This window comes from Adiantum capillus-veneris, chromosome 5, assembly GCF_014529385.1.
Source record: "Adiantum capillus-veneris isolate H3 chromosome 5, ASM1452938v2, whole genome shotgun sequence".
Classification (NCBI taxonomy): domain Eukaryota; kingdom Viridiplantae; phylum Streptophyta; class Polypodiopsida; order Polypodiales; family Pteridaceae; genus Adiantum; species Adiantum capillus-veneris.
In genome coordinates, this window is record NC_140935.1 from 44,815,301 (window position 1) to 44,839,039 (window position 23,739).

Genomic DNA, 23,739 nt, shown 5'->3' on the forward strand with positions numbered 1-23,739 from the left:
AAATATATCCTGTTAATGTGCGCTCTCATTGTTTTAAGCTTGCTGTGCAGACACTACTGAGCCGAGAGGTTTTGCTTAGACAATTTGCAGACAATCTACCAGTGGATCCAAGTGTAAGTTCCTTCAAGAAGTCGGAAATAAGTGCTGCTGTACGTGATCCAGATATTCCAGCGGGCTATGAACCTGCAGACCTAGAGTGAGGCAACATTAGTTTTTATATGTTTGGTTTAAAATATGTAGTGTTTACAATCTGATGGCAGATGCAGCTGACCATGCCGGCTGTTTTAGGGGACTTGGGCAACTGAGAGATCAGGAAGCAACTGCCGCTGGCCTGATCCAGAATTCTTCTATGAAGGGCTTTGAACCTCCTTGGGTTCGGCCATTTCCTCCACGACTTCCTACACAAGAAGGAGAAGTAAGTCTTCATAAGACCATTGTCCAAAGTCATTAGTATAAATTATAAGTGTTGCATAATCTGCAAACGTTTAGTAATTTCAATCTTTGTAGGTATGTTGATTACTGCTATATCTTCCTCAGAGACATGGGCATTGAATTGTTCTTCCCTAATCTTTTGATGTTTAGTCCCATTGAATATAACCCTGTTTAATTTTTCTTGCATCTTGATGGTTACCATGGTGGTGTTTCAGGTCATATGGTTAATGCCAGATAATAACCATGAACTCCTATGGGATCATGGGATGTGTGCAGACATCAGTAAGGGTGCAGCTGTCCGGGAGCTAATTGCAAAAGCATTGAAGGGGCCACTGGCACCAGCACAACAACAGGTGCATAACTGTTGCTAAATATGGCTGTGATTGCCAGTTCAGTATTATGGTTTCTAAGCGAGAACAGGTTGTATGGATGCATAGCAAGTCTTGACGGAGCTGGAAGCTGACCCAAAGCTAGTCTATCATTGTGGCTTGACTCCTCGAAGATTACCTGTAAGTGTCAGCCTTGGCCTTTGTTGTAGACACTATCTGTAGTAAGTCTGTGCCTGTTCATGTGAAATATGCTTTTTTACCACATGGAAAGGTTGAATTACCCTTCTATTTTTATGTGTTCTTAGGAGCTAGTAGAAAATAATCCGGTGGTGGCTATTGAAATTCTGTTGAAGCTTATGAACTCGGTGCAGATATCAGAGTATGTTCTACCCTACTTTTCTGGGCATTTCAGGTGGTGTATCTCTTCAGTTAAGAAACTAAAAAAAGTGGTGCCCGTAATACTTGCCTGGTGCATATACATGTTTTGAGCATGGAGAATTAACTTTGCCTTTATACTTTTGATGATCATCAGGAATTGTAGGCATGGGTGCATGACAGCATAGAAAATGACAGACCTGTGGGGCCTTGCCAGCAGACTAATAGGCACAGTCGTGAGGTCACTGTCTTACAGTTTACACATTCATTGTTTGGTAATTTTTGGTTTACCTGGATTTTGCATGTTTTTGGTTTGCATGATGGGCAAATGGCCTTTTTTATATTTTATTCTCTTTTGCATCGTGGACCTGTCAGTGTGTGACGGCATTAAATTGTTGCCTATGAATAATTGATTAGTGAGGCCATCAATATTCACTCTTGGTGGCGGCAGTGATTGCTTTAAGGCAGGCAATAAATTGCGGAATTGCGGGGTGTGGACAATCCATGTAAGAGTAGAAGTTTTTGGGAAGTGAATTCAAGTAGATGGAGTAAGATGGACAATGTAGTAAATGGACAATCCATGCATAACTAAAAGTAGGTGTGATTGAAGGTAAATGAAATTCAAGTTTGGCAATGCATTTCTATGTTTGCTGTACCTGAAGAGTTGTCTGTGCATGCATTTTATCAAAAATAAATTTGTATAGAGATCCTTACCTGTTCTTATTGAGAAGCTCAGGGTTCCCATTGCATTGCTTTTGTATCTCTATTGTTTGATCGTTTTTGGTGGTTATGTGCAGCTATTTCAAAGTCCTTGTCAACATGGACATGAGCTTACATTCAATGGAGGTTGTCAATAGACTCACAACGCATGTAGACTTACCTACAGAGTTTGTACACATGTATATTTCCAACTGTATATCTTCTTGCGAAAATATCAAGGTAATCAATCTGGATAACCTCTTTCAGATATTGTTTTTGTGCTCTCTTGAACACAAGAATCACCTTATTTATTGTGAAAAGCACTTGGTAGGTCTTGAAAAGGACCAGCTTCTCTCGTTTTCCTCCAAAAATATTTGCTATCGGCTTGTCCCTGAAATGCATTTTCTTGTGTATTTTGATTTTAGAATCTGCTCCATTTAGAGGCTCTATCCAGTTTTTGGTGGTCTTACTCTTTGCAGGATAAACTGATTGTAACCAATCAAAAAAGCATATGCCTTTGTGTCACCAGAATTTCCAACATGGAGAAACGGCCTGTGAAAGTAATCCCAAGATATACATATGAGTCTAATGTCAAAGCATAGACACATGGAACAGGGAACTGAACAAGACTGGCAAGGCCATCTAAGTTGGAAATGGCTTGCTTTCTGCAATTGGACAGATTAGAAACGGCTTTTTATAGTTAGAATCTGTATGCAATCTTCGGAACTTCCTAGAGAAACGTGATGAAGGAAATGAGAAACGGGGGATGTTTGAAACGGAGTTTCCGATCAGACAGACTCGAAACCGAGTTTCCTTGTATCTATGTATCAAAGCCTCTGGCTACCAAACAAGCCTTGTGCTTATCCAACGAACAATCTGATTTGTACTTGGGCTTGTAGACCGAGTTGACACGGATGACCTTTGGCTTTTGTGGCCCTTGGACAAACTCCCATGCTGAGATCGCCTCATAGTACATGGAATATGCCTGTGTGGTGGAAAATGAGAAATGGTAGTATCTCGCAAACAACCACTGCGGTAACTTGATTGGTTTGTCCCCACCATCGGGAGCTGCAATATCTCCTCCTCATCATTAGCACTACGATAATAACTATCATCCACTACATCACCATTGGGAGACCGCACATCAACCGCCAGAGCCTAAGGAATAGGAACTGGAGAAAAGGGTTCATCATCTGGAAGAGAGGAATTTGGGGATAGCCCCCTTTGAAGGGACATGTTCATCAAAGACTGCATCATGGCTAGCCATGATCTCCCTTTGCTCTCGATCATAAAGTCGATAGCCCTTGGAAAGAGAGTTGTAGTCCGGTCAGACTTGACAGTCAACCGTCCCTTGTTACTTCTTTGGAACATGGACATAGGCATTACTCCTAAAAATTGGAAAGTGGGAGACATCGGGCTTTCTACCAAAGTACACCTCAAATGGAGTCTAACGAGGAAGCAAAGTACTAGGAGATCTCTTGAGGATATGGACAACTATAGCACTAGCTAGAGAGTTGTAGCTAACAAAAAATATTCGGCTGAACTTGGAGTCAACCTTCCCCTTGTTGCTTCTTCAAGACATGGACATAGGTAGGAATTAAAAAATTTGAAAGTGGGAGACATCAGGCTTTCTAGCAAAGTACACCTCAAATGGAGTCTGATGAGGAAGCTATCACAAATGTGATGATGTGGTATAGTAACTTAGAAGGACTTGTTTAAGCCCTCGAAAGTGGTCGAAATAAGGTGAACTTGTTTGATACCTCACAATATCATGACGTGGCACATGTAAGGACATTCGGGAATTCATGGTGGACTCGTATGGACAATACAACAATCCTGTCGACACAAGCTTTCACATTTGATGCTTTCTGGCCTTGGGCCTTTATATATGAGCCTTGGGGGTCCTCTCTATGTAAGGTGCAACGGAAATGAATGTTGAACTTTGCTCAAGATGAGTGCTCCGAACTGTGCTCAAGGGTTCCTTTTACTTACGGAAGGGAGAGCCTTCCGTTCCTCTAGTGAGAGAGTGCAAATGATCACGAACAAAGTGAATTACATTGTGAATGAAGGTGCTGAGACTGAGAGAGAGAGAAGAATACGACACGAGAATGTTGTCAAACCCTCTTCCAAGGGCCCCACTCTCTATGGCGAGAGAGGTCTATGCTATTGATTGCACAAATCTGGTACAATGGTCTAGATGTAATGGACTTGCCGACGATGTCGACAACAATGATGATGGCGACGAGACGGGCTGAAATCTGAAAACGCTAGGGGCTGAAATTTGCAAATCTTATCTCTGCTGAATTTTGACACTGTGTCCACGAGGACGGCGGTGGTGACGACGCGACGACGATGCGCTGAAAACGCAGATGCTGAAATCTGCGAACAGCGGGCTGAAACTGAAAACGTTGGCTGATCTGATCGCACGACGAGGATCTGTTGTGGGAAGATGAGATATGTGAGGTTTGGGGCTGTACTTGCGGAGTCTAATTGCTGAAAAACGGAAACGCTGATGCAAGGGGCTGATCTGTCGCCCGGAATCTGCAAAAACGCTAGGTGTCTGGAAGATGCAAAAACGTTAGCTCTGATCTGTTGCAGAAACGTTGGGCTGGTTCTCTGATCTCCTAACGCGAGGGCTGATCTGCAATCTGCAAAACGCCAGGGCTGATCTGCTGGTGAAAAAGGCTAGTTTGTCTTGTTGGCTGGAAAATGCTAGGTTGTCTTGCCGGGTCTTGTTGAGAAGGTGCACTGCCAGTTGTTGCTGGAACTCTGCTACCTCTTCTGCCAGAAAGTGCTAGCGCTAGTTTCTTTATATATTAACTTAGCCAATTTGCCCTACCTAGTTTCCCAACAAAGTCACTTATTAAGGGAAAATGGGTTCTGTGCGCTGTAAAATGCTCATGATGGCTACTGACCGTCATGCTGATGATCATGCTTCCTAAGTTGACATGAACCCTAGACATGAAGTAGCTTGTCCACATGCACATAGGGTTAGATGTGCACGTGACATCCCCTCCTTTTCAAAGTGAGGTACTGGTACCGAACTGTATGGCGTCGAGGGATAGCTGCAAGAACGTCTGGAATTTTGGGAAGGACTGTTTGCCGGCCCAATCTGATGTCTGGGTCGTGCGATACTTGAACTTCATGAAGGTCTGCAAGCAGGAGTTGTTTTTACACTCATTTCGGGACCTTCACACAGTACCTTCACATTGCATTAGCGGAGTACAACAATTTGCTACACTGCATGTGACGGCACTCTACCATGGAGATCTCTCGGAGGTTGGGAATCCCCAGACTGCTGCTACACTCATGAAGTATCTTTCAGTGGACATCACAGCAGACACCTTCATCATTTGTCTCACGTCTTCGGCTTCATGCGGTTTGTTCAGCATCAGGTGCTGAGAGGGGGTGTTAGATTTCATACATCACTCTGTTGCTTCACAGGTCTAGGGCATGCATGTATGGCTAGTGTGCCTCCGGGCTAGCCACCCATAGCATATGCATGTAGGCAGCATTGTCCGGCCGCTCGCTTCTGGGCTGGCCGCCTTCTCTTTTGTCCATGCGCCCTACATAGGTACAAACCCATATTTATGGTCGTGGGTTTTTATTGTGGCTGGTCGTGGGTTTTTTGCCCGACCTCACTCAAGAACACTATATATAGGCTGCTTGGGGTGAGTCTATCATGTACATTGGCTACATGTGATATAGAGAGTCATTGGGGGATTGATCGCCCCCTCTTTCCCACTCTAGCGTTTTGTGTCTATTCTCTCTCTCTCTCTCTCTCTCTCTCTCTCTCTCTCTCTCTCTCCCCCCCCCCCCCCCCTCTCTCTCAGAAAAAGTTTTTGACAGATTCTCACAATAATTTTCACATTGTGACTTACCTCAACATCACGAGCTTCTGTGAGGGAGGCATTGCATACCTAGCTAGGTATGTGGTGCCTCTCGAGCAGAAGCTCATGATGTTATGCATTGTATGAAAAACATTGAAAAAGACTCCATTTTCCTACATGAGAAAATTTCTAAATCTTCTTGTGATCTTGCGCTTCTGCACAAGTGCACTCTCATAGGTAGTCTGATTGGGAAAGATATCTTTCGCAATTAGAGTTTGCCTATAATAGTAGCAAGCATTCTGCTACTGGATTTAGCCCATTGTTGCTAATGTATGGATTTGAGAGTAAATCCCCTATTGGTATTGACTTAAGAGAAAGTCAAAGATCGCCAAGCTCATGATTTCTTGTATGATATGCAAGAAATGCTCGAATTGGTCAAGGATAGTGTAAGGACAGCTCGTGATTGAGTTACTATTTATGCTAATCAAAGGAGATCTCCAAGGACTCTCGATGTGGGACAATGGGTCTATTTGAAGATACTCAAAGATTCCAAGACTATGTGAATTGGAAAGCATTATAAGGTTTCAACTAGATTTTGTGGTTCATTCTTGATCATAAAGAAAATTGGCCCTTCCTTCCTGCCCCCGAGCGCTAGCTTTTGGGCCAAGATGCGAGCGAGAGAGAGAGAGAGAGAGAGAGAGAGAGAGAGAGAGAGAGAGAGAGAGAGAGAGAGAGAGAGAGAGAGAGAGAGAGAGAGAGAGAGAGAGAGAGAGAGAGAGAGAGAGAGAGAGAGAAATGAAATGAAATGTTATATTAACGTCTTCAAAAGGCCATAATGACCTATGAGACCCGAAAGTTACAAAGTGGTGGATATGATACAAAGTCAGAGTAACAAAATAACCTAACAACAGTACAAAACAAAGATATATACTATGGGGTCCTAAGTTGATCGATGTGAACCAAGTAAAAGACGAAGCAAAAAATGGGCGGCTTGTTGGGATAGCTGAATCACAAGAGATCTAGCATCGGTTGTTGGCGAATCTCATCAATTTCCTCCATGGTTAGTAGTCTGACCGGGCGTCGTGCATGCCTGGCCAGCGTGCTCCGAATTTTCTGTCGTAGCCTCCGTCAATGCTGTGTAGTTCTTCGCAGTCATGGGCGCCTGGATTTCCCCAGTTCAATCGCTCGGTCAATCAGCGTGCCTCTGGTGTGAGACGAGGGGGAGCTCTGCTGTGGGAGTGGCTCTTGCGGCTGTCCTGTGTCTGCTCTGAAGAAGTCTGTGATCCGTCTTTGAGACTGGCTAGCCTCGCCATTCATCAGGCTATCTCTGTGTCTGCGCAGCTCGAGCAAGAACAAACCCAAACATCTCTGATCTTCGTATCCCATGACTCTTGAGAGTGGTCCAAAACCTTCTCTGAACAAGCAATGGAAACGGCCTCGTAGACGGGGCAGCGACATGTATAGTGTAGCTCTGTCTCAGGTTCCATGTTACACAAGGGGCATGTCCTGTCCTGTGCTGGTACTTCGCTGTATCTCCTAGTCTCAATCCGCAACTGGTGAGAAGATGTGCGTAACTGGCCAATAGCACATCGTATCCCATGAGACAAGTGGGTATCCATGTATCTGGGTCTCGCCACAAAACCATCTTCCGTAAGTTGGAGAAGGTGGTCTTTGTAAAAAGCCATCTTTGTGCCCAATTCCTGTGCTGGTTGTATCCATGTCCTTCTGGTGTCTAGCTTGGTCAGGTCTTGGCGTATGAGCTTGGTGATCTCTGACTGTGTAAGGGTGAGAGATGGTGCATCCAATGAGTAATGGAATGGTGGCAGCCGGTCTATGCTGAACCCATGTGCTTGAAACCATGATGTCATCTTCCCATACCAGCATGTTGTATCTCCTTATATGGCTAACTGTCGAGAGGATTCAAGTGCTATGCGATCATATCTGTCTCTAGGTATTATCTATTTACTTTCACTTTTTGGAAACAACCCTCGGGAAATCTAACTGCCCTGCATTGCATAGCTAGTGTGGAACTGTCCAGAGGGAGTCCAGGCCTGAGGGCAAGAGAGCACTAAGGTTGGACAAGGACTATGGTTAGCCAAGTGGGGTCATTGACTAGCCAAAGTGGAATCCTTTGCTACAGAGGCTACATTTCAGTTCTGGATGTGGCCGCAGTGTACAAAGAGGGTCGGATGACCTAGAAAGATACAATGGCAGCATCTCCTAAAATTTAGGGAACTGCTATTTTGGGACCTGAAAATGTGTTGGCGTCATTACCTCCGGAATGACAAGGGGAACATTTTCTTACTCTGCCGTGAAGTCAACTGGGCAACCGGTTGGGAGATTTTTAGGCGGCAACCCCGAAACGGGAAAATGCTTGTAAATGTGCCAAGTGGCACATTCTGGTGCAGTTTCTAATGCAAGAGAGAGTTGGCGCTGAATTTGAAGAGAGGAGGGGCTGTTTTGCAGAAATTGTCACAGGTTAAGAGCTATGGAGTGCTTGCTTTCCCTCTTATGCACAGTGCGGTGCGAGGAGTGATGCCCTGCACGCTACGCACTGCCCTCTCTCTCCCCTTTGGCAGTATGTTATGCCCCACTAGTGGGCTCTTCATTTGACCAATGTACAGTTGTGTGGGTTCATGCGCGATTGCCGAGGCAAGAGCCTCTTTTACAGGTACTGGATTAGCTAGCGGCTAATCCCCCCGCAGGTACAGGTGAATTCGGAGAGGTTTCACGCCAGAAATCTTGTCCGATTCAAAGGGCAAGTAGCCCTACAGGTGCGGGAGCTCGAGGACTTGCTACGGATGCGACCGGCACGCGAAACGGAGCCCGAAGCAGTAAGACTACTCTCCGGGGATGCATGCTAGATTGACATATGCTACCACCTCTCCGCACCTTCTCTACAGCGGCGCTCGATGGGAGGCCATACGAGTAGTTGGCTCTCGCGGGAAGCGTCGTTGTGTTGACCCCCGTTTCGCTTCCGCTGATGCTACACTTTGGAGGCTTTGGGTTTGGGAGGGTCGTGCCCTATCTCAGCTTTATTGGGACCCAAGAGAGTGGCATTGGCTTGACCCTAACCCCACCGGTGCACATGTATCATTCTTTGAGTACATTGTCAGAATTGGAAGATTCGCATTGATGAGACAGCACACAGAGCAGCCCACTCGTATGCGTTTCTGGTTACATTCAGGTCTCTCCTATGCCTATCTACAGCAGTTTTGGTCAGCCATCTGGGATTTACATGTGGCTCGTCGTATTTCTTTTTTCATGTGGATGATTGCACGACTTCCAGTTGGGACTTGGCTAGCTTCTATGGGTCATGATCCGTTATGTACTCGTTGTCCTTTGCGCCTCCCTGAGTCACCTGCACACTGTCTTTGGTCCTGCTCGTCTTCTCATGTAGTGTGGCTAGCAGTTTGCTCTTTACTTAGCAGAGCTGGTGTTCAACATGGATTTCTCACTTGGGGATCTGTCTCCTGGTTGATGCCGATGCCCCGACCGCATCTTTTCTACGAGGGCTCAGACACAGATCCAACTCTTATGCTTACCCCGACTGGTTATCGGCGAGGGACTTTGGCTATGTTACCACAGATTGCTTGGCAGGGGGATCCTCTGACGCGTGATGAAATCTTCTCAGTTATCACTAGCATTGCACTATGGAATGTTTGGAGAGCTCGTTGTCTTCACATTCTCAGTGCGGCTCCACAGCTCCTTCCGGATACCCTCACTGCCATTTGGCTGGACATCATTCACACCCTCCTTTGGCAGTGGTGTTCTTCCTCAGGTACATCTAGAGCAGCCGAGGCTCGTCGATTTGACTTCCTTCGGCGTTGGGCTTGAACTCCACTCTTCTTCACACTTACAGGTGGACAGATTACATGGCATTATGCACCTCCTCAGTGGTTTCTACTCCACTCATCATATAGACCACCATGAGATTGTACTAGTAGAGTTGTCACTATAGTGGCTATCACCCTTACATTCAGCTTGTACACCCCACGTGATAGGCTTTTTTGGCATCCGTTGGGGATTATATTGTACTCAGTAATATACAGCCCTGATTTTTCAGAGAGAGAGAGAGAGAGAGAGAGAGAGAGAGAGAGAGAGAGAGAGAGAGAGAGTGGACAGTGCAGAGAAAATGCATATGCAAAGGGTGGCCAACGCGGAGGCCCACTAGCCGTACATGTATGCCCTAGACCCGTGATGCAAGAGAGTGGTGTAAGTCTAACACCCCCTTTCAGCATCGGATGCTAAACAAACCGCATGAAGCCGAAGAGGTGAACCTACAACCCAAGGTAGCCAAGTGGCTAAGCTATGTACCGAACCGCAACTCGGTGTGTCTCTCTCAATGTAAGAGAGGTGGGAGTGGCCTACTGCCTAGGTCGGGGGATAAGTCTGCTGTAAGGTACCGAGGGTGAGTGTAAGCAGCTCTGAAGGTAGCAATCCAAATGATCAGGAGTGTAGAGGAGCAACTGCACTATCATCCAAGCCAAGCTTTGGGGGACTCTGGATGTAGTCGCGGGATGCCTGATCTCCCGCATCTTGCGGGTAAACTCTCCAAGAGAGTCCAAAGCATTGAAGTCCCACTCCAGTCTGTAGATCCAAGCAATGAACGTGTCCATGTAGATGCTCTTGTGTAAGCAAGTGATCTGACATGTCGAGGTCATGTGGTAAGTGTTTATACACCCAAGATGGTGGTGTCCTCTCTGGGAATGTCGGAATCCCATCTGCCATGAGCATGGCCATATCTCGTGTGAACTCCTCTGATGAGTGCATAGGTTTGTCCAAAGCAAACCACAGTTCACCACCCCCTCTGGAGTGTGCAACCACCGAATGATGGCTGGAATGAATGGATCTCCCAAGGATCATACGCCCGTAGATGATCAGGGCGATGTCGAAGATATCGTGTACTGCATCAGTCACTAAGAGACCGCACAGGCCACCATCGGATGGTGTCCTGAAACAGAGAAAACAGCAGATGTTGATGGCTGAAATCCGATGGAAATGGAGAGGATATGGGCCGGCAAGGCACCAGATGCCAAGCCAGGTAGGGTAGGCAAGATCTGGGATCCTCACCTCGTGGGCTGAGGAAAACGCAACAAATCTGGAAAACGCAGCAAGGAGAACTTCTGCTCTAGAAGAGGTAAATGCCTAGGCGATGTCAAGGCATTGAGGGGATAGGGGATGGAGAGGTAACTCTGCCAAATGCAGACGATGGGTCTCCCCTCTGCTGAAAACGCAAGCACAATAGGAACGTAGAGGCCCGTGAGGAAAAAACACTGATGTCCTTCCTGAAAAACGCAGCCAGTTGCCCCGAAAACGCTGCTGAACCTCCAAATGCTAGGGCTGAGGTGAAAACGCGATGGGGTGCTGATGATCGCTTGCCTTCTGAAGAGTTTTCAGCGATGGAAATGCTCTAAAGGCTGATCGCTGTAGAATGTGCTCCCCAATGCTGGCTATTGCAAAAACGCTGGCTGATCTAGCCCTTGGGAGGAGTACCTTATGTGCGTGATGCGCTAGGACCATAGAGAGCTTGATGCTCTGATACCATGTGCGAGTGCGCGTTTGCAGAAGAGAGAGAGAGAGAGAGAGAGAGAGAGAGAGAGAGAGAGAGAGAGAGAGAGAGAGAGAGAGAGAGAGAGAGAGAGAGAGAGAGAGAGAGAGAGAGAACGCTAGGTATGGTGAAGAGGGGGCGATCATCCCCCCATGACTACCATGAGCAGAAGACCCAATACACAATAACCAGATGATGGAAGTGGGTACCCCCTTGGCCCCATAGATAGGTGCCCAAGGGGAGGTCCGAGGTAGAGCAATGCCAGATAAAATCCCCCATGACCCAACAAGAAAAGAAATATATATGAGGGCGCCTAGACAATGATGGGCGGCCGGCCTGCAGTGGCGGTCAGATAGTGCAGAGAAAATGCATATGCAAAGGGTGACCAGCCCAGAGGCACACTAGCCATACATGTATGCCCTAGACCTGTGAAGCAACAGAGTGGTGTAAGTCAACATTTCATGTGTACCGCTTTTGGAAGGCCTAGGGCCTATAAATTGAGTGCCAGGGCCTCAGTCTCAGGGAGATGAGCTTGGGAGCACTACCAAGAAGAGGATCCTCGAACATTGTACTTTGTGAAGCATTAATAATTAATAAATACCAAAAGGGGCGCCAACCTTTGGGGCTAGTCTCTTTGGGCGCGAAACTACACCATGCCCCGTTGTCTCTCTCAATTTTGTTCAGTTTTGCTTTGAAGGTGTACTCGGAGGATGAATTTGAAGTAGTAGAGCGGCGAGTCAATAGGCTCATGAAGACCAAGAAGTAGCCACGGAAACAGAGGCAAGTACTAGACTATCCAAGCTACTTGGGTCTGAGATCTACTTTTGAGAATGCCAAGAAGACTAGGAAGGCTCGAGGATGTCTCCGGTTATCCTCATCCTCTGCTAATAGCTCGAATAATTCTTCTACTTCCGAGTCCAATGACGAGAGAAGAAAGAGCAGCAAGAGGAGAAATACTCAGAGACACAATAGAGGCACGAAGAAGGCAAAGAAGAGCCGATCCCACATAAGATGTCAAAAGTATTTGGATGGTTCGGATGTGGATTCTTCCTCCTCAGACAATTCGGATTTTGATGAGCCGGTGTTTTCAACTAAGAGGAAGCACTTTTATAGAGCCAATCAATATGATTTTCTCGAGGATAAGAGCAAAAAGCCCAAGGATTTCAAGGAGGGTGGTCAAACAACAAAGTTCGATACTTTCTTGGTTTTAAGGATACCCACAAGGCCCTCGCTTTTATCCAACAATTGACGTTGCATACTGCCGAGGACGCTACTCAAAGCATTCCAAGGTCCGGAGGGCCGCGTCTTACCTCAAGGGGAACACACAAACATGGTGATCTACCCTGCTTCTACGGAGGGAGGCACTAACGAAGTGGCTTCAAGCGAATTTTTACTTCCTTATGGCTCACTCAAGAATACGAACGCGATGTGATCACAACTTGGAATTATCTGAGGATGACCAAGGAAGACACACTAGATACTTACTGTCAGAGATTTTGGGACACTTTCTTACTGGCCTCTTCTTTCAAAAAAATCACGTTCAAGCAGCAAAAAGAGCGATTTTGCTATGGTCTACCTAAAGAGATTGCTGCAGAAGTTCGAGTCCATGCAACAACTGATGGGACATGCAAAGCAAGGGTTTGCAATGCATGGGGACACTCTTACTGTAACAAAACTTGGACACCCCAAGTCTAGATTCTGTCACGACACAAAAGGGATTCACTTCAAAAACACTTCACAATTCAAGAGTCGACACGGTCCGGTGTGGTTCCGTGCCAAGGGAGATTGGCCCCAAAGACTGGCGCCCCTTTTAGTATTTCTTTTATATTAATCTTTGAGCAAAGTACAACTCCCACGAGTGCTTGCTCTCAGACTCTGCGTCCAGATGCTCTGAGAAGTGAGCCCCTTTGGTCACTTATAAACATTACAAGGGATGCTAAAAGCAGATCCCCAAAAGCATGTAAAATCAAAAGCAAAAGGCCCAAAAAGCAGCCAGTGCTTTTGGCGAGAAACCGTACAACCTTGCTAGTACTTTTTGTGCCATAAATTGCGGAAATGCCGTATGGCCATGTCAGCAGCGCAAATTTTGACGTACGTACAAGTGCCATGCCAATAGGCTTGTACACATTGTTTAATGCTCTTTGTGTCCTTTGGGCCCCTCGTCCCCTGGCCATAAGTTGGGACAACTTTATTGGGTAGGGTCATGCCACGTAAGCAGTTTGTGACATACCCCCCTCTTGAAAGAATTGTTATCGCCCTCGGTTATACCTGCAAAACAGACAGAGGCCATAAACCATTTCAGTAGACACTGACTCTAAGTACCGATGCACTAGACACTACAAATCGAGCACTTGTACAAAGACGAGTCACATCACTGCACATGACATCACATGACAAATCAATCACAGAAAAATTCAGTCTCAGACCATGATTGCCAGCAACGTATTTAGTAACCACATCTCGATCCATCCCGTACCTCACTGATGTCGGATTAACTAATCCTTATTGCGATCATGTCTATAGAGATTTATGAGACCGAAATGCTGCAGTCATTTTGTCTTTCAGTTCCTGCACTCAAACAAGTCAAATGAGAGAGTACACATCAATCATATTCAATTTCGGGAATTCCGTTTCATAAAGTCATACATCAGAATATTGTCAGCCCAGCAGTATCCCTGAAACCCAAAGGGGACATCAGTGACTCTAAAATTCAGTCTCAGACCATGATTGCCAGCAACGTATTTAGTAACCACATCTCGATCCATCCCGGACCTCATTGATGTCGGATTAACTAATCCTTATTGCGATCATGTCTATAGAAATTTATGAGACCGAAATGCTGCAGTCATTTCGTCTTTCAGTTCCTGCACTCAAACAAGTCAAATGAGAGAGTACACATCAATCATATTCAATTTCGGGAATTCCGTTTCATAAAGTCATACATCAGAATATTGTCAGCCCAGCAGTATCCCTGAAACCCAAAGGGGACATCAGTGACTCTATTCAATCGAGGTAATTTGTGACAAAGGAGCGGAGTGACTCCCCTCTTGTGCAATCCCTTTGCACTAGATTCAACCTTGCTGATCTGCGGGATCTATTGAGGTAGACGATGCTAAACCGAATTCTTCAAGGTAAAGTTCCAAAATTTGAGGAGTATCTGCTAGGTCCTCCTTCTCCATCCACTTCGCATCTAATACGGGATAGTTCCTTAATTTAACCAAGAACCGCCGAATCACTTTACCTTTCATCTTTCTTTCCTTGTGTGCCAAAATCTATTTAGGAACGAGTATCTCCTCGCTCTCTTCCACTTCTGGTTGCTCATCAGGCTCACCATCAACTGGCACCTCACCTTTAAAAGGTTTCAAGAGACTCACATGGAATGCATTGTGAATCTTCCAAGTATTGGGCAGCTTGAGTGAAAAGGAGACATCATTCCTCTTTTCTTTAATCTATAAAGGGCCATAATACCTCATGCTAAGCTTTGGAAAAAGCTGCTCCTTTCCTTTTCGTTTCCCGAGGTGTGCCTTTTCAAAATGTAAGAGCACCCGATCGTCTTCCTTTAGTTTTAAATCTCGTCGATGTCGATCTGTTGCCTTCGTATGTCGTTCTTGAGACTTCTCTAAAGCCTCACGGACCTTGGCAAAAGCAGTGTCCAAGTCCCTTGTGTACCGATCAGCTTCAAATATCTTGTCTTTAGTGCTGAGAAAGCGTGGAACCTTCGGAGCACCTTCAATTATCTCAAATGGCGCCTTTTCCGTCGAAGAGTGAACCGTTTATTGCAGGCAAATTCCACCAAAGGTAAAAAAAATTCCCATTGAGCCTTTTGATCAGAGATTAAGACTTTAATAAATCTAGAACAACTCAATTTTCGATCTCAGATTTCCCATCTGTCTGTGGGTGGAATGATGACGAGAACTACAACCGCGTGCCATTGTTCTCCCAAATAGCCCTCCAAAACAAACTCGATCTCTGTCGGATACTATTGTCTCAGGATGCCATGTAATCAAAATATCTGTGCAATGAACAATCCTGCTAAATGGTCCGGCTTGACTGTTCTCTTCACTAGAATGAAGTAAGCTTGCTCGCTAAATTTGTCAATGACAATCCAAATGCCATTGTGCCCACTGTGTGTCTTCGGGAGATCAAAGATGAAATCCATTGAAATACTTTCCTAGGGGCGGCTGGGAATGGGTAAGGTTTGTAGTAATCCTTGTGCCTTATGGTTGTCAAACTTGACCTTCTGGCATACTAAACAACTGCGAACAAAGTCGTTTGTAACAAACTTGGTCACTCCAAGTCAAGATTCTACCGCGACACAGCAGAGATTCACTTTAAAACAGTTCACAATTCACAATTGATTCGACACGGCCCAGTGGAGTTCCGTGCCTAGAGATATTGGCCCCAAAGACTGACGCCCCTTTTGGTATTTTTTTTGTATTAATCTGTGTTCAAAGTACAAGAGAGTGGGAGGGGTCTCACTCTCAGACTCTGCATCCAGATGCTCTGAGTTGTGAGGGCCGTGCCCACGTATTTAAAGGTTACAAGGGATGCCCAAAAGCAGAGCCCCAAAAGCAATAAGCTTAAAAGCTCTTTTAAAATAAAGCATCAAGTTCCAAAAGCTTCAAAAGTTGCCAATTTCATCTCTCAGCGCTAAAAGCAAAATTTCCGTATAGCAGTAGCGTAAAAAGCAGAGATCCGTACGCTCTGCCACGTCAGGAAGTCAACAGAATTTGCGCCACAATTTCCGGGAATCCGTACCAGCTTGTCGGCGCATTTGGCGGGGGTTCCGTACAGCATGCAACGTGTCACTGTCCGCGGATTTTTGGGACTGCCAGCCGGGGTGTGCGTGTGCTGTGTTGCCCCATGTCCAGGCCATGCCACGTCACCAGTCTGTGACATACCCCCCTCTTGAAAGCGTTGTAATCGCCTCGATTACGCCTCCAAAAGAAGAAGCGGGTAGAAAAGAGCTCCAAAATCTCTCGCAATATGCGTCCAAAGTATCTTTCTTGGTCATCCGGAGATGATTCCAAGCAGTTCGTATGTCTCCTTCGTACTCCCGAGTCAACCAAGAAGAAATAAAAAGCCTTTTAAATTTTAGCCATTTAACTGGCGCTTTCTTGTTCAATAGAAGGGTGGACCACCATGTTCGAGCATTTCCCTTGAAGTAAGAGGTAGCCCTCCGAATCTTGGAGTGCTCTGAGTAATGCCCTCCAGAGAAAGCTATATCAAATTGCTGTATGAAGGCCAAAGCCCTCGAAGCATCTCAGAATCCAGAAAAAGTGTCAAATTTAATTGATTGTCCACCTTCTTTAAATTCTCGAACTTTCTTGCTTTTAATCTCGAGAAAGTCATACTGGTCAGCTTTATAAAAATGCTTCTTCTTTGCGTAAAATCTGTTATCCTCGGAGTCCGGACTATCTGAAGACGAGTCCTCTGTAGAACTGTCAGAAACTAGGTGAAACTTAGGCTTCTTTGCCTTTTTCTTGCCCTTTCCGAAGCTTTGCTTTTTGCTTCTCTTTTTCCCTTTCCTGTCTTCTTCGCTCGAGTCAGAAGAGCTAGAAGAATTGTTAGAAGAAGAAGAAGAAGAAGAAGAACTGGATACTCCTCTCGAGTCAGGAGAGCTAGGGGAACTATTAGAAGAAGAAGAAGAAGAAGAAGAACTGGATACTCCTTCAAATCGCACACGCTTCTTATGCTTTCTTGCCGAGGCAAAAGTAGATTGACGACCCAAATAACTCGGGAAGTCAGTTCCTTTCTTTTTTGTTGTGCTTTTTGGCTTTGTTGGTCGTGTTAAAAAGCTGGGTAATTCGTGTATCAACCACCTCTTCGAGGTCTTGCTCTATAAACATCCTCGGAGTAGGAGGTTTCTTGAGTGCCGGTTTTAGGGGTGGTTCTGTGGCCTTCAGCCACTGAGAGTGCACTTCATCGAAGGATGTATGAGTCAAAAATTTAGCAAATTTCGGATTCTTTGCAAGCTTGATCATCATCTTTGTCGCATCATCAACCAATTGTCGACGTTCCATCTCTTTAATCTCCGCTTGAGTAGGTCGAGGCGGGCCGTACTCTTCGTGAGAATCTTCTTCGTGATCTCTTCCCACAGCCCCATATGCAGAGGAAGTCGATTGTTCGTTGTTGGAATCCAAAAGTGCTGCGTGAAAAGGATATGATTTTCGGGTAGAAGAGAAATCGACCGCGCTCTGATACCATTGTAACAAACTTGCACTCCAGTCAAGATTCTACTGCGACACAGCAGAGATTCACTTCAAATAGTTCACAATTCACAATTGATTCGACACTGCCCGACGGAGTTCCGTGCCTAGAGATAATTGCCCCAAAGACTGGCGCCCCTTTCAGTATTCTCTTTGTATTAATCTGTGTTCAAAGCAAGGTGGTACCAAACGTACTGTATGTGGCGTATATGTACGTACGAACAAGAAAATATCTGGTACGTAAAAATACGTAACTCAATTTATCAAACTTTCTAGGACATTTTTGATAAAAAACAAGAGAGGGCAACAACTTTTAGAGACATTTAAAGGCATGTTTTACAAGACAACCACATACTGTGTAACTACTGCAAGAGACTTCAAAGTTTAGACGACGTTGATGATTGAATAGGCATATTAAAGCTCAAAAGAGAACTGGTTTGGTCGCCCATAAGTCAGCAAAAATGCTTCAAAAACCCTCAGCCACGCTTATCTTCCAATTTTTAAAATAAAAAAAGTGCCTTGTACAGATCGATCCGTACCGTACGGATCATACAATACGTCCATACGGTACAAATCGGATCCGTACGTGTGTTTTGATCCTACCTTGGTTCAAAGTACGAGAGTGGGAGGGGTCTCACTCTCAAGATTCTGCGTCTAGATGCTCTGAGTTGTGAGGGCCCTGCCTACGTATTTAAAGGTTACAAGGGATGCCCAAAAGCATAGCCCCAAAAGCAATAAGCTTAAAAGCTCTTTCAAAATAAAGCATCAAGTTCCAAAAGCTGCCAATTTCAGCTCTCAACGCTAAAAGCAAATTTCCATACAGCAGCAACACAAAAAGCGAAAATCTGTACTCTCTGCCACGTCAGCAAGTCATCGGAATTTGCGCCGCAATTTTCGGGAATCTGTACCAGCCTATCGGCGCATTTGGCGGGGGTTTTGTACAGCATGCCACATGTCACTGTCCACGGATGTTTCGGGACTGCCAATCGGTGTGTGTGTGTGTGCTCTGCTGCCCCATGTCCAGGGCCATGCCACGTCACCAGTTTGTGACATCGTCCACATCGTCTGCCAAAAGAAATAACGCTCCACACCTTTCAAGGTGGTATCAATGCCGCGGTGACCCGTAAAAGGTGGACAATGGCACTCAATCAAAATCTTTTTCCTCAACGGCTGTGAAACACACAACATTGTTTTCTTCATCAAGTAGCCATCCCGTATGGAATACCTTGGCACTGTCTCCCCATTGTATCCGAGTAAAAACATCGGAAAAATCCATATGGGTGGCGTACTGGTCAACTATATCCTCGAAGCTTCTATGATGGATCGTGGAAGTAGCCAAGACGAGGGGCTTCCGAGACAATGCATCTGCCACTAAGTTTTTTTGTCCCTGGACATGTACAAATTTGGAAGTGAAATCGGTTCCGAGTAGATAATGTTGCCACTGAGTAAGAGCATGGATCATTGCCAATAGCTCTCTCATAAATCTGTGCTACCAATTCTGGCCTTGAAAACATTCTGCTTTCATAAGCAATCACATGGCATTCTTGCATCAAGACCGCTCCCAAACTATGACCACAAGCATCACAATAAACTTCGAATGGCTTTTGCAAGTCTGGCAAAGCCAATAATGGTCTAGTAGTCAATTTTTCCTTGAGTGTCTGAAAGGCAGTCACTGCCGTCGGTTCCCACGAGAAAGGGATTCCTTTCTGAGTCAATAAAATTCCTTTGTCTTCTTGCTCTTATCTTCGAGGAAATTGTACTGGTTGGCTCTGTAAAAGTGCTTCTTCTTCGCATAAAACATGTGATCGTCAGAGTCCGAACTGTAAGAGGATGACTCCTCTGGAGGACTATTAGAAAGTGGTCGGAATCTGATCTTCTTTGCCTGCTTTTCTTTCTGCGTGTCTTTCTTCGCGTTCTAACTTCATGTCCATCACCATCTTGTCAAAAGCCTCCATAGGAGTTAGTGCAATCCTTGACGTAGATGGGGAAGGGGGAGGGTCGGAAAAACCTCTTGGTGGGGGAAATTCTTCTTCGCCTCTCTCATGCTCATCACCTCCAAGTGAAGTATCCATTCCGCTTCGAGTGATGACCATCCATTGAAGTCTTGGGTTCTTGTGGGTTCTTGTGGTCTTGGGTTCTTAAGTTCACGAGGAACTTGGGTTCTTGGGGTTCTTGAGGTTCTTGAGTTCTTGAGTTTCTTCTTTCGCTTGCAATCTGTGTTACAGAAGGATCTTCTCTTCACCCGAGTTCTGCTCTTTTCCCCGGGCGCACCCCTTGGCGGCCTTGCGCTCACACGAATGTTGCTGTTGCTTTTTCCCACCTCACGTCGATTGGACGGCCGCTAAGTGCACGGTCCGCTCTCAATGAGTGAAAAGAGGCACAACGGGAGGCTGGACAAGCCCTTCTTTCTTGGGTTTCCTATCACTCTTTAAAAACACGATTAGGAATCGACACGCCCAAGTGGACTTGGGTTACGTGCGACCGCAACAAGCAAAAAAAATTCTATGGTTCTTGTGGTTCTTTCCTTGAGTTATACAGAACACTGCCAAAGCTCTGATACCAATGTAAGGTGCAGCGGAATGAATGTTGAACTTTGCTCAAGATGAGTGCTCTGAACTGTGCTCAAGGGTTCCTTTTACTTACGGAAGGGAGAGCCTTCCGTTCCTTTAGTGAGAGAGTGCAATGGACACAAACAAAGTGAATGGACACTGTGAATGGAAGTGCATGGGACTGAGAGATAGAGAAGAGAATACGACACCAGAGACGTTGTAAAACCCTCCTCCGAAGGCCCCACTCTCTATGGCGAGAGCGGTCTACTCATGATTGCACAAATCTCTACAATGCTTGGACTCGTTGACGATGTCGACGACGATGAGGACAACGACGAGACGGGCTGAAATCTGAGAATGCTAAGGGCTGAAATCTGCAAATCTTTATCCGCTGAATTCTGACTCTATGTCGATGTCGCTGAGAAGTTGCATGTTGAGCAAGGTGCTCCTGCTGCTCTTCTGCCAATTAGTGCTAGTCTAGGTTTGCCTATATATATACAAACTTACTCAATTTGCCCTACCTACTTTCCAACAAAAGTCACTTAAAAATAATAAGTGAAAAATGTCAAAAATAGGTAAAATAGGCTAAATGCATTGCAAAATTCCCCTGAAGGATTCTAATGGATTCTTTTCGGAATGCTTATGATCATGCTGTGTGCAACCAGAGGATATGCATCTACACTAAGTGCCTGGGCATGCACGGTCTGCGAATAGACTCACAAAAGTGCCAGAACACTTCTAAATCTAGACTGACTGGACTGACTGAACCCTTGTCATGCTGTAGCTTGTCCACGGACACATAGGGTTGGATGTGTCACGTGACAATACCTCTGTAATAGAACTTGGACACCCCATGTCTAGATTCTTTCGCGACACGAAAGGAATTCACTTCAAAAACACTTCACAATTCAAGAGTCGACACGACCCGGCGTAGTTCCATGTCAAGAGAGATTCGCCCCAAAGACTGGTGCCCCTTTCGGTATTTCTTTTGTATTAATTTGTGAGCAAAGTACAACTCTCGCGGCTCTAGATGCTCTGAGAAGTGAACCCCTTGTGTCACTTATGAACATTACAAGGGATGCTAAAAGTAGAGCCCCAAAAGCATGTAAAATCAAAAGCAAACGGCCCAAAAAGCAGCCAACGCTTTTGGCGGAAATCCGTACAACCGTGTCAGTGCTTTTTGCACCGTAAATTGCTGAAATTCGGTACGGCCATGTTAGCAGCGCAAATCGTGGCGTCAATATAGCTTCCACGTCAGCAGACTTCTACGCATTGTTTGATGGTCTTTGTGTCCCTTGGGCCCTTCGTCCCTTGGCCATAAGTTGGGTCAACTTTATTAGGTAGGGTCATGCCACGTAATCAGTTTGTGACATTTACGTACCCTAAAGATAGATTGGTCACAATTCGGACTGGAGAAGATACAATCAACAATAACAAAAGTACGGGAAAGCAACAGAAAAAGAAACCTTTAGGCCCTTGATTGTTAGTGGAGGAACGCGCCGAATACTTCAAAGAGGGTAAATGTTACGGTTGTGGGGAACATGAGCATGTGTTTGCTAGGTGCCCTACAAAGCACCAAAAGAACAGTCAGAGGACAAACCAGAGAGTTCTAAAGTAGAAGAGGACCGACCCTAAACAAATGGATGAAAGTACGGAGCTCTATAGAGCGTGCGGCAAAGTACGTGATCAAGAAGCCCTTATCTTCTTTGACGGAGGAGCCAAGGCCAACTTCATTTCGACTGAATTGGCGGCTTGACTCGGAATTACGCCAAATAAAATGGGACCACCGGCTGAAGTAGTTATAGCGGCACTAGGACGGGATGTTGCCATAGTCCTCGTGCCCTAGATATCCCTGACAATGCAACCGCAGTTTGACTATGACAAGTCCCTTGGAGGGGTGTGACGTCCTTTTGGGAATCCCTTGGATGCATAAGAACAATGTGGTGGTTGACGACAGGGTGTGAAAAACAACATTGAAGAATGGAAAGGGTAGAGATATAGTTCTTGATGTGAAATTGAAGGGCGAGTCCGTCCCACTTGTATCGGCTTCGGCCACTTCCAAATTAATGAAATCCAATCTGTCCGGGCAGCACGTCACCGAACTGGCCACCTTACAGAGTAAGAAGAGCCTAAAAGGAAGAAATCATGAACTGAGTGAAAGAACTCTCAAAGAAGGGTCTCATTTAATCCAGTACATCACCTTACTGTTCGCCAGTGGTGTTGGTCTTAAAGAAAGATGGATCTTGGAGAATGTGCATTGACTGCACGGCTCTCAATAAAATCACCATCAAGAATATGTTTCCAATACCCAGGACTGATGATACAAGGCCGCGTTCAGGACGTCCTTTGGATTGAATGAGTATTTGGCGATGCCTTTTGGTCTCACAAATGCTCCTGCAACGTTCAACAGGATAATGGACATGATTTTTCGAGAGCATAGGTCATTTGTGGGCACCTTTTTCGATGATATCATTGTATTTTTCAAGAATGAGGCAGAGCATCGACACCATGTGTTTCAGGTTTTTCAGACACTACCGCTACGGCAACATCAGTTGGTGGGAAGAAGAGCGAGTTTTTCTTGCCTAATCATAGGTATTGGCAATAGATTAGGCCTAGAGGTATACAAGTGTGAACCACAGTTTCAGCTGAGGATACCAGAGTTGTATATGCCCATTGTCTAGTTTGGTTAGTGCTGCCGTTTACTCTATTTAGTTCATGCGCGATACTACATGGACATGGACATCATTGTTTACTGTTAGTCTCATAGGCCGACATGGCCTTTGGCAGATGTCACCTCAACTTTTCTATTCCATTTCTCCAGCTTTCAAGCTTTCCTCTGCATTCCCTCCAGCAACATACAATATTCTCTTAGAAGGCTACCCGTCCATTGACTTGACCGATACTATATATGTTATCGGGGGCAATTTGCTTGCTGTTTTCCTGCGTTAATCTTTTCCTCAAATTTTATGCAATAATGGGTACTTATTATGCTATGGGTTGGAATATAGTATCAAGTGGTACCATGCATGGAGCTGATAATTTAAACCATCTTAAGGTTCTAGAAGTTGAATCACATGCAAGTAAATTGAGTTGTTTTTCTCGACACTCTGTCATTAGCATGATGTCTCACCTCTTAACTCTGTTTATCTGCAGGACAAGTACATGCAAAATCGGCTAGTCCGTTTGGTTTGCGTGTTCTTGCAGAGTCTTATCCGCAACAAAATTATTAATGGTGATGTTCAGCTCTAAGCCCATTTGCTTGTTCAGAGAGTTGCTTCATGTTTTTTAACAACCAAGTTTTGTTATCTGGGCAGTTCAAGACCTGTTTATTGAAGTACAGGCCTTTTGCATCGAGTTTTCACGAATAAGAGAAGCAGCCAGCTTATTCAGGCTTTTAAAGACAATGGAATGATGCACCTATGTAATTGTAAATAGTAGAGATCTCTCAGTTATTAGTCATGAGAGTAGAGCTCGATCTTTGTATATGGATGAGCGTGAGAATACAAACATGAAGAAAGTTCTTGTCACCTTGCAGTGTTATAATGGCCTCTCTCTCTCTCTCTCTCTCTCTCTCTCTCTCTCTCTCTCTTTGTTCCACTTATTTGGATTAAATTCTAATGGCTCTTCGTGGCTTTACAATGAAGAATGCTATTACAACACACAAAGCAGGAACTAGTTCCTGACCCAGACATGGTGATATGTGAAGTTATTTTTTGGTCCCATTGTAAGGGCAAGTCAAACCAACTACTCCGGGTTTCATGCATA

General features: G+C 45.2%; 1 protein-coding gene across 5 annotated transcripts in view; it reads left to right on the plus strand.

Annotated features, from left to right (window-relative positions):
- Positions 1 to 23,502, plus strand: part of LOC147457226 (CCR4-NOT transcription complex subunit) — a 55,503-nt gene extending 32,001 nt beyond the window's left edge. Inside the window, exons 5-12 of one of the 5 annotated variants that reach the window (XM_086512181.1) lie at positions 39 to 196; positions 289 to 415; positions 648 to 785; positions 870 to 941; positions 1,067 to 1,173; positions 1,934 to 2,075; positions 23,128 to 23,206; positions 23,289 to 23,502. In XM_086512181.1, the coding sequence (XP_086368307.1) occupies positions 39 to 196; positions 289 to 415; positions 648 to 785; positions 870 to 941; positions 1,067 to 1,173; positions 1,934 to 2,075; positions 23,128 to 23,206; positions 23,289 to 23,386 (921 nt within the window). In that variant the 3' untranslated portion in view covers positions 23,387 to 23,502. Of the gene's footprint in view, positions 1 to 38; positions 197 to 288; positions 416 to 647; positions 786 to 869; positions 942 to 1,066; positions 1,174 to 1,293; positions 1,378 to 1,933; positions 2,076 to 23,127; positions 23,207 to 23,288 lie in introns of those variants that run through there. The other 4 variants (XM_086512183.1, XM_086512182.1, XM_086512184.1 and 1 more) reach the window with 4 other exon arrangements.
- The last annotated feature ends 237 nt before the right edge of the window (positions 23,503 to 23,739 follow it).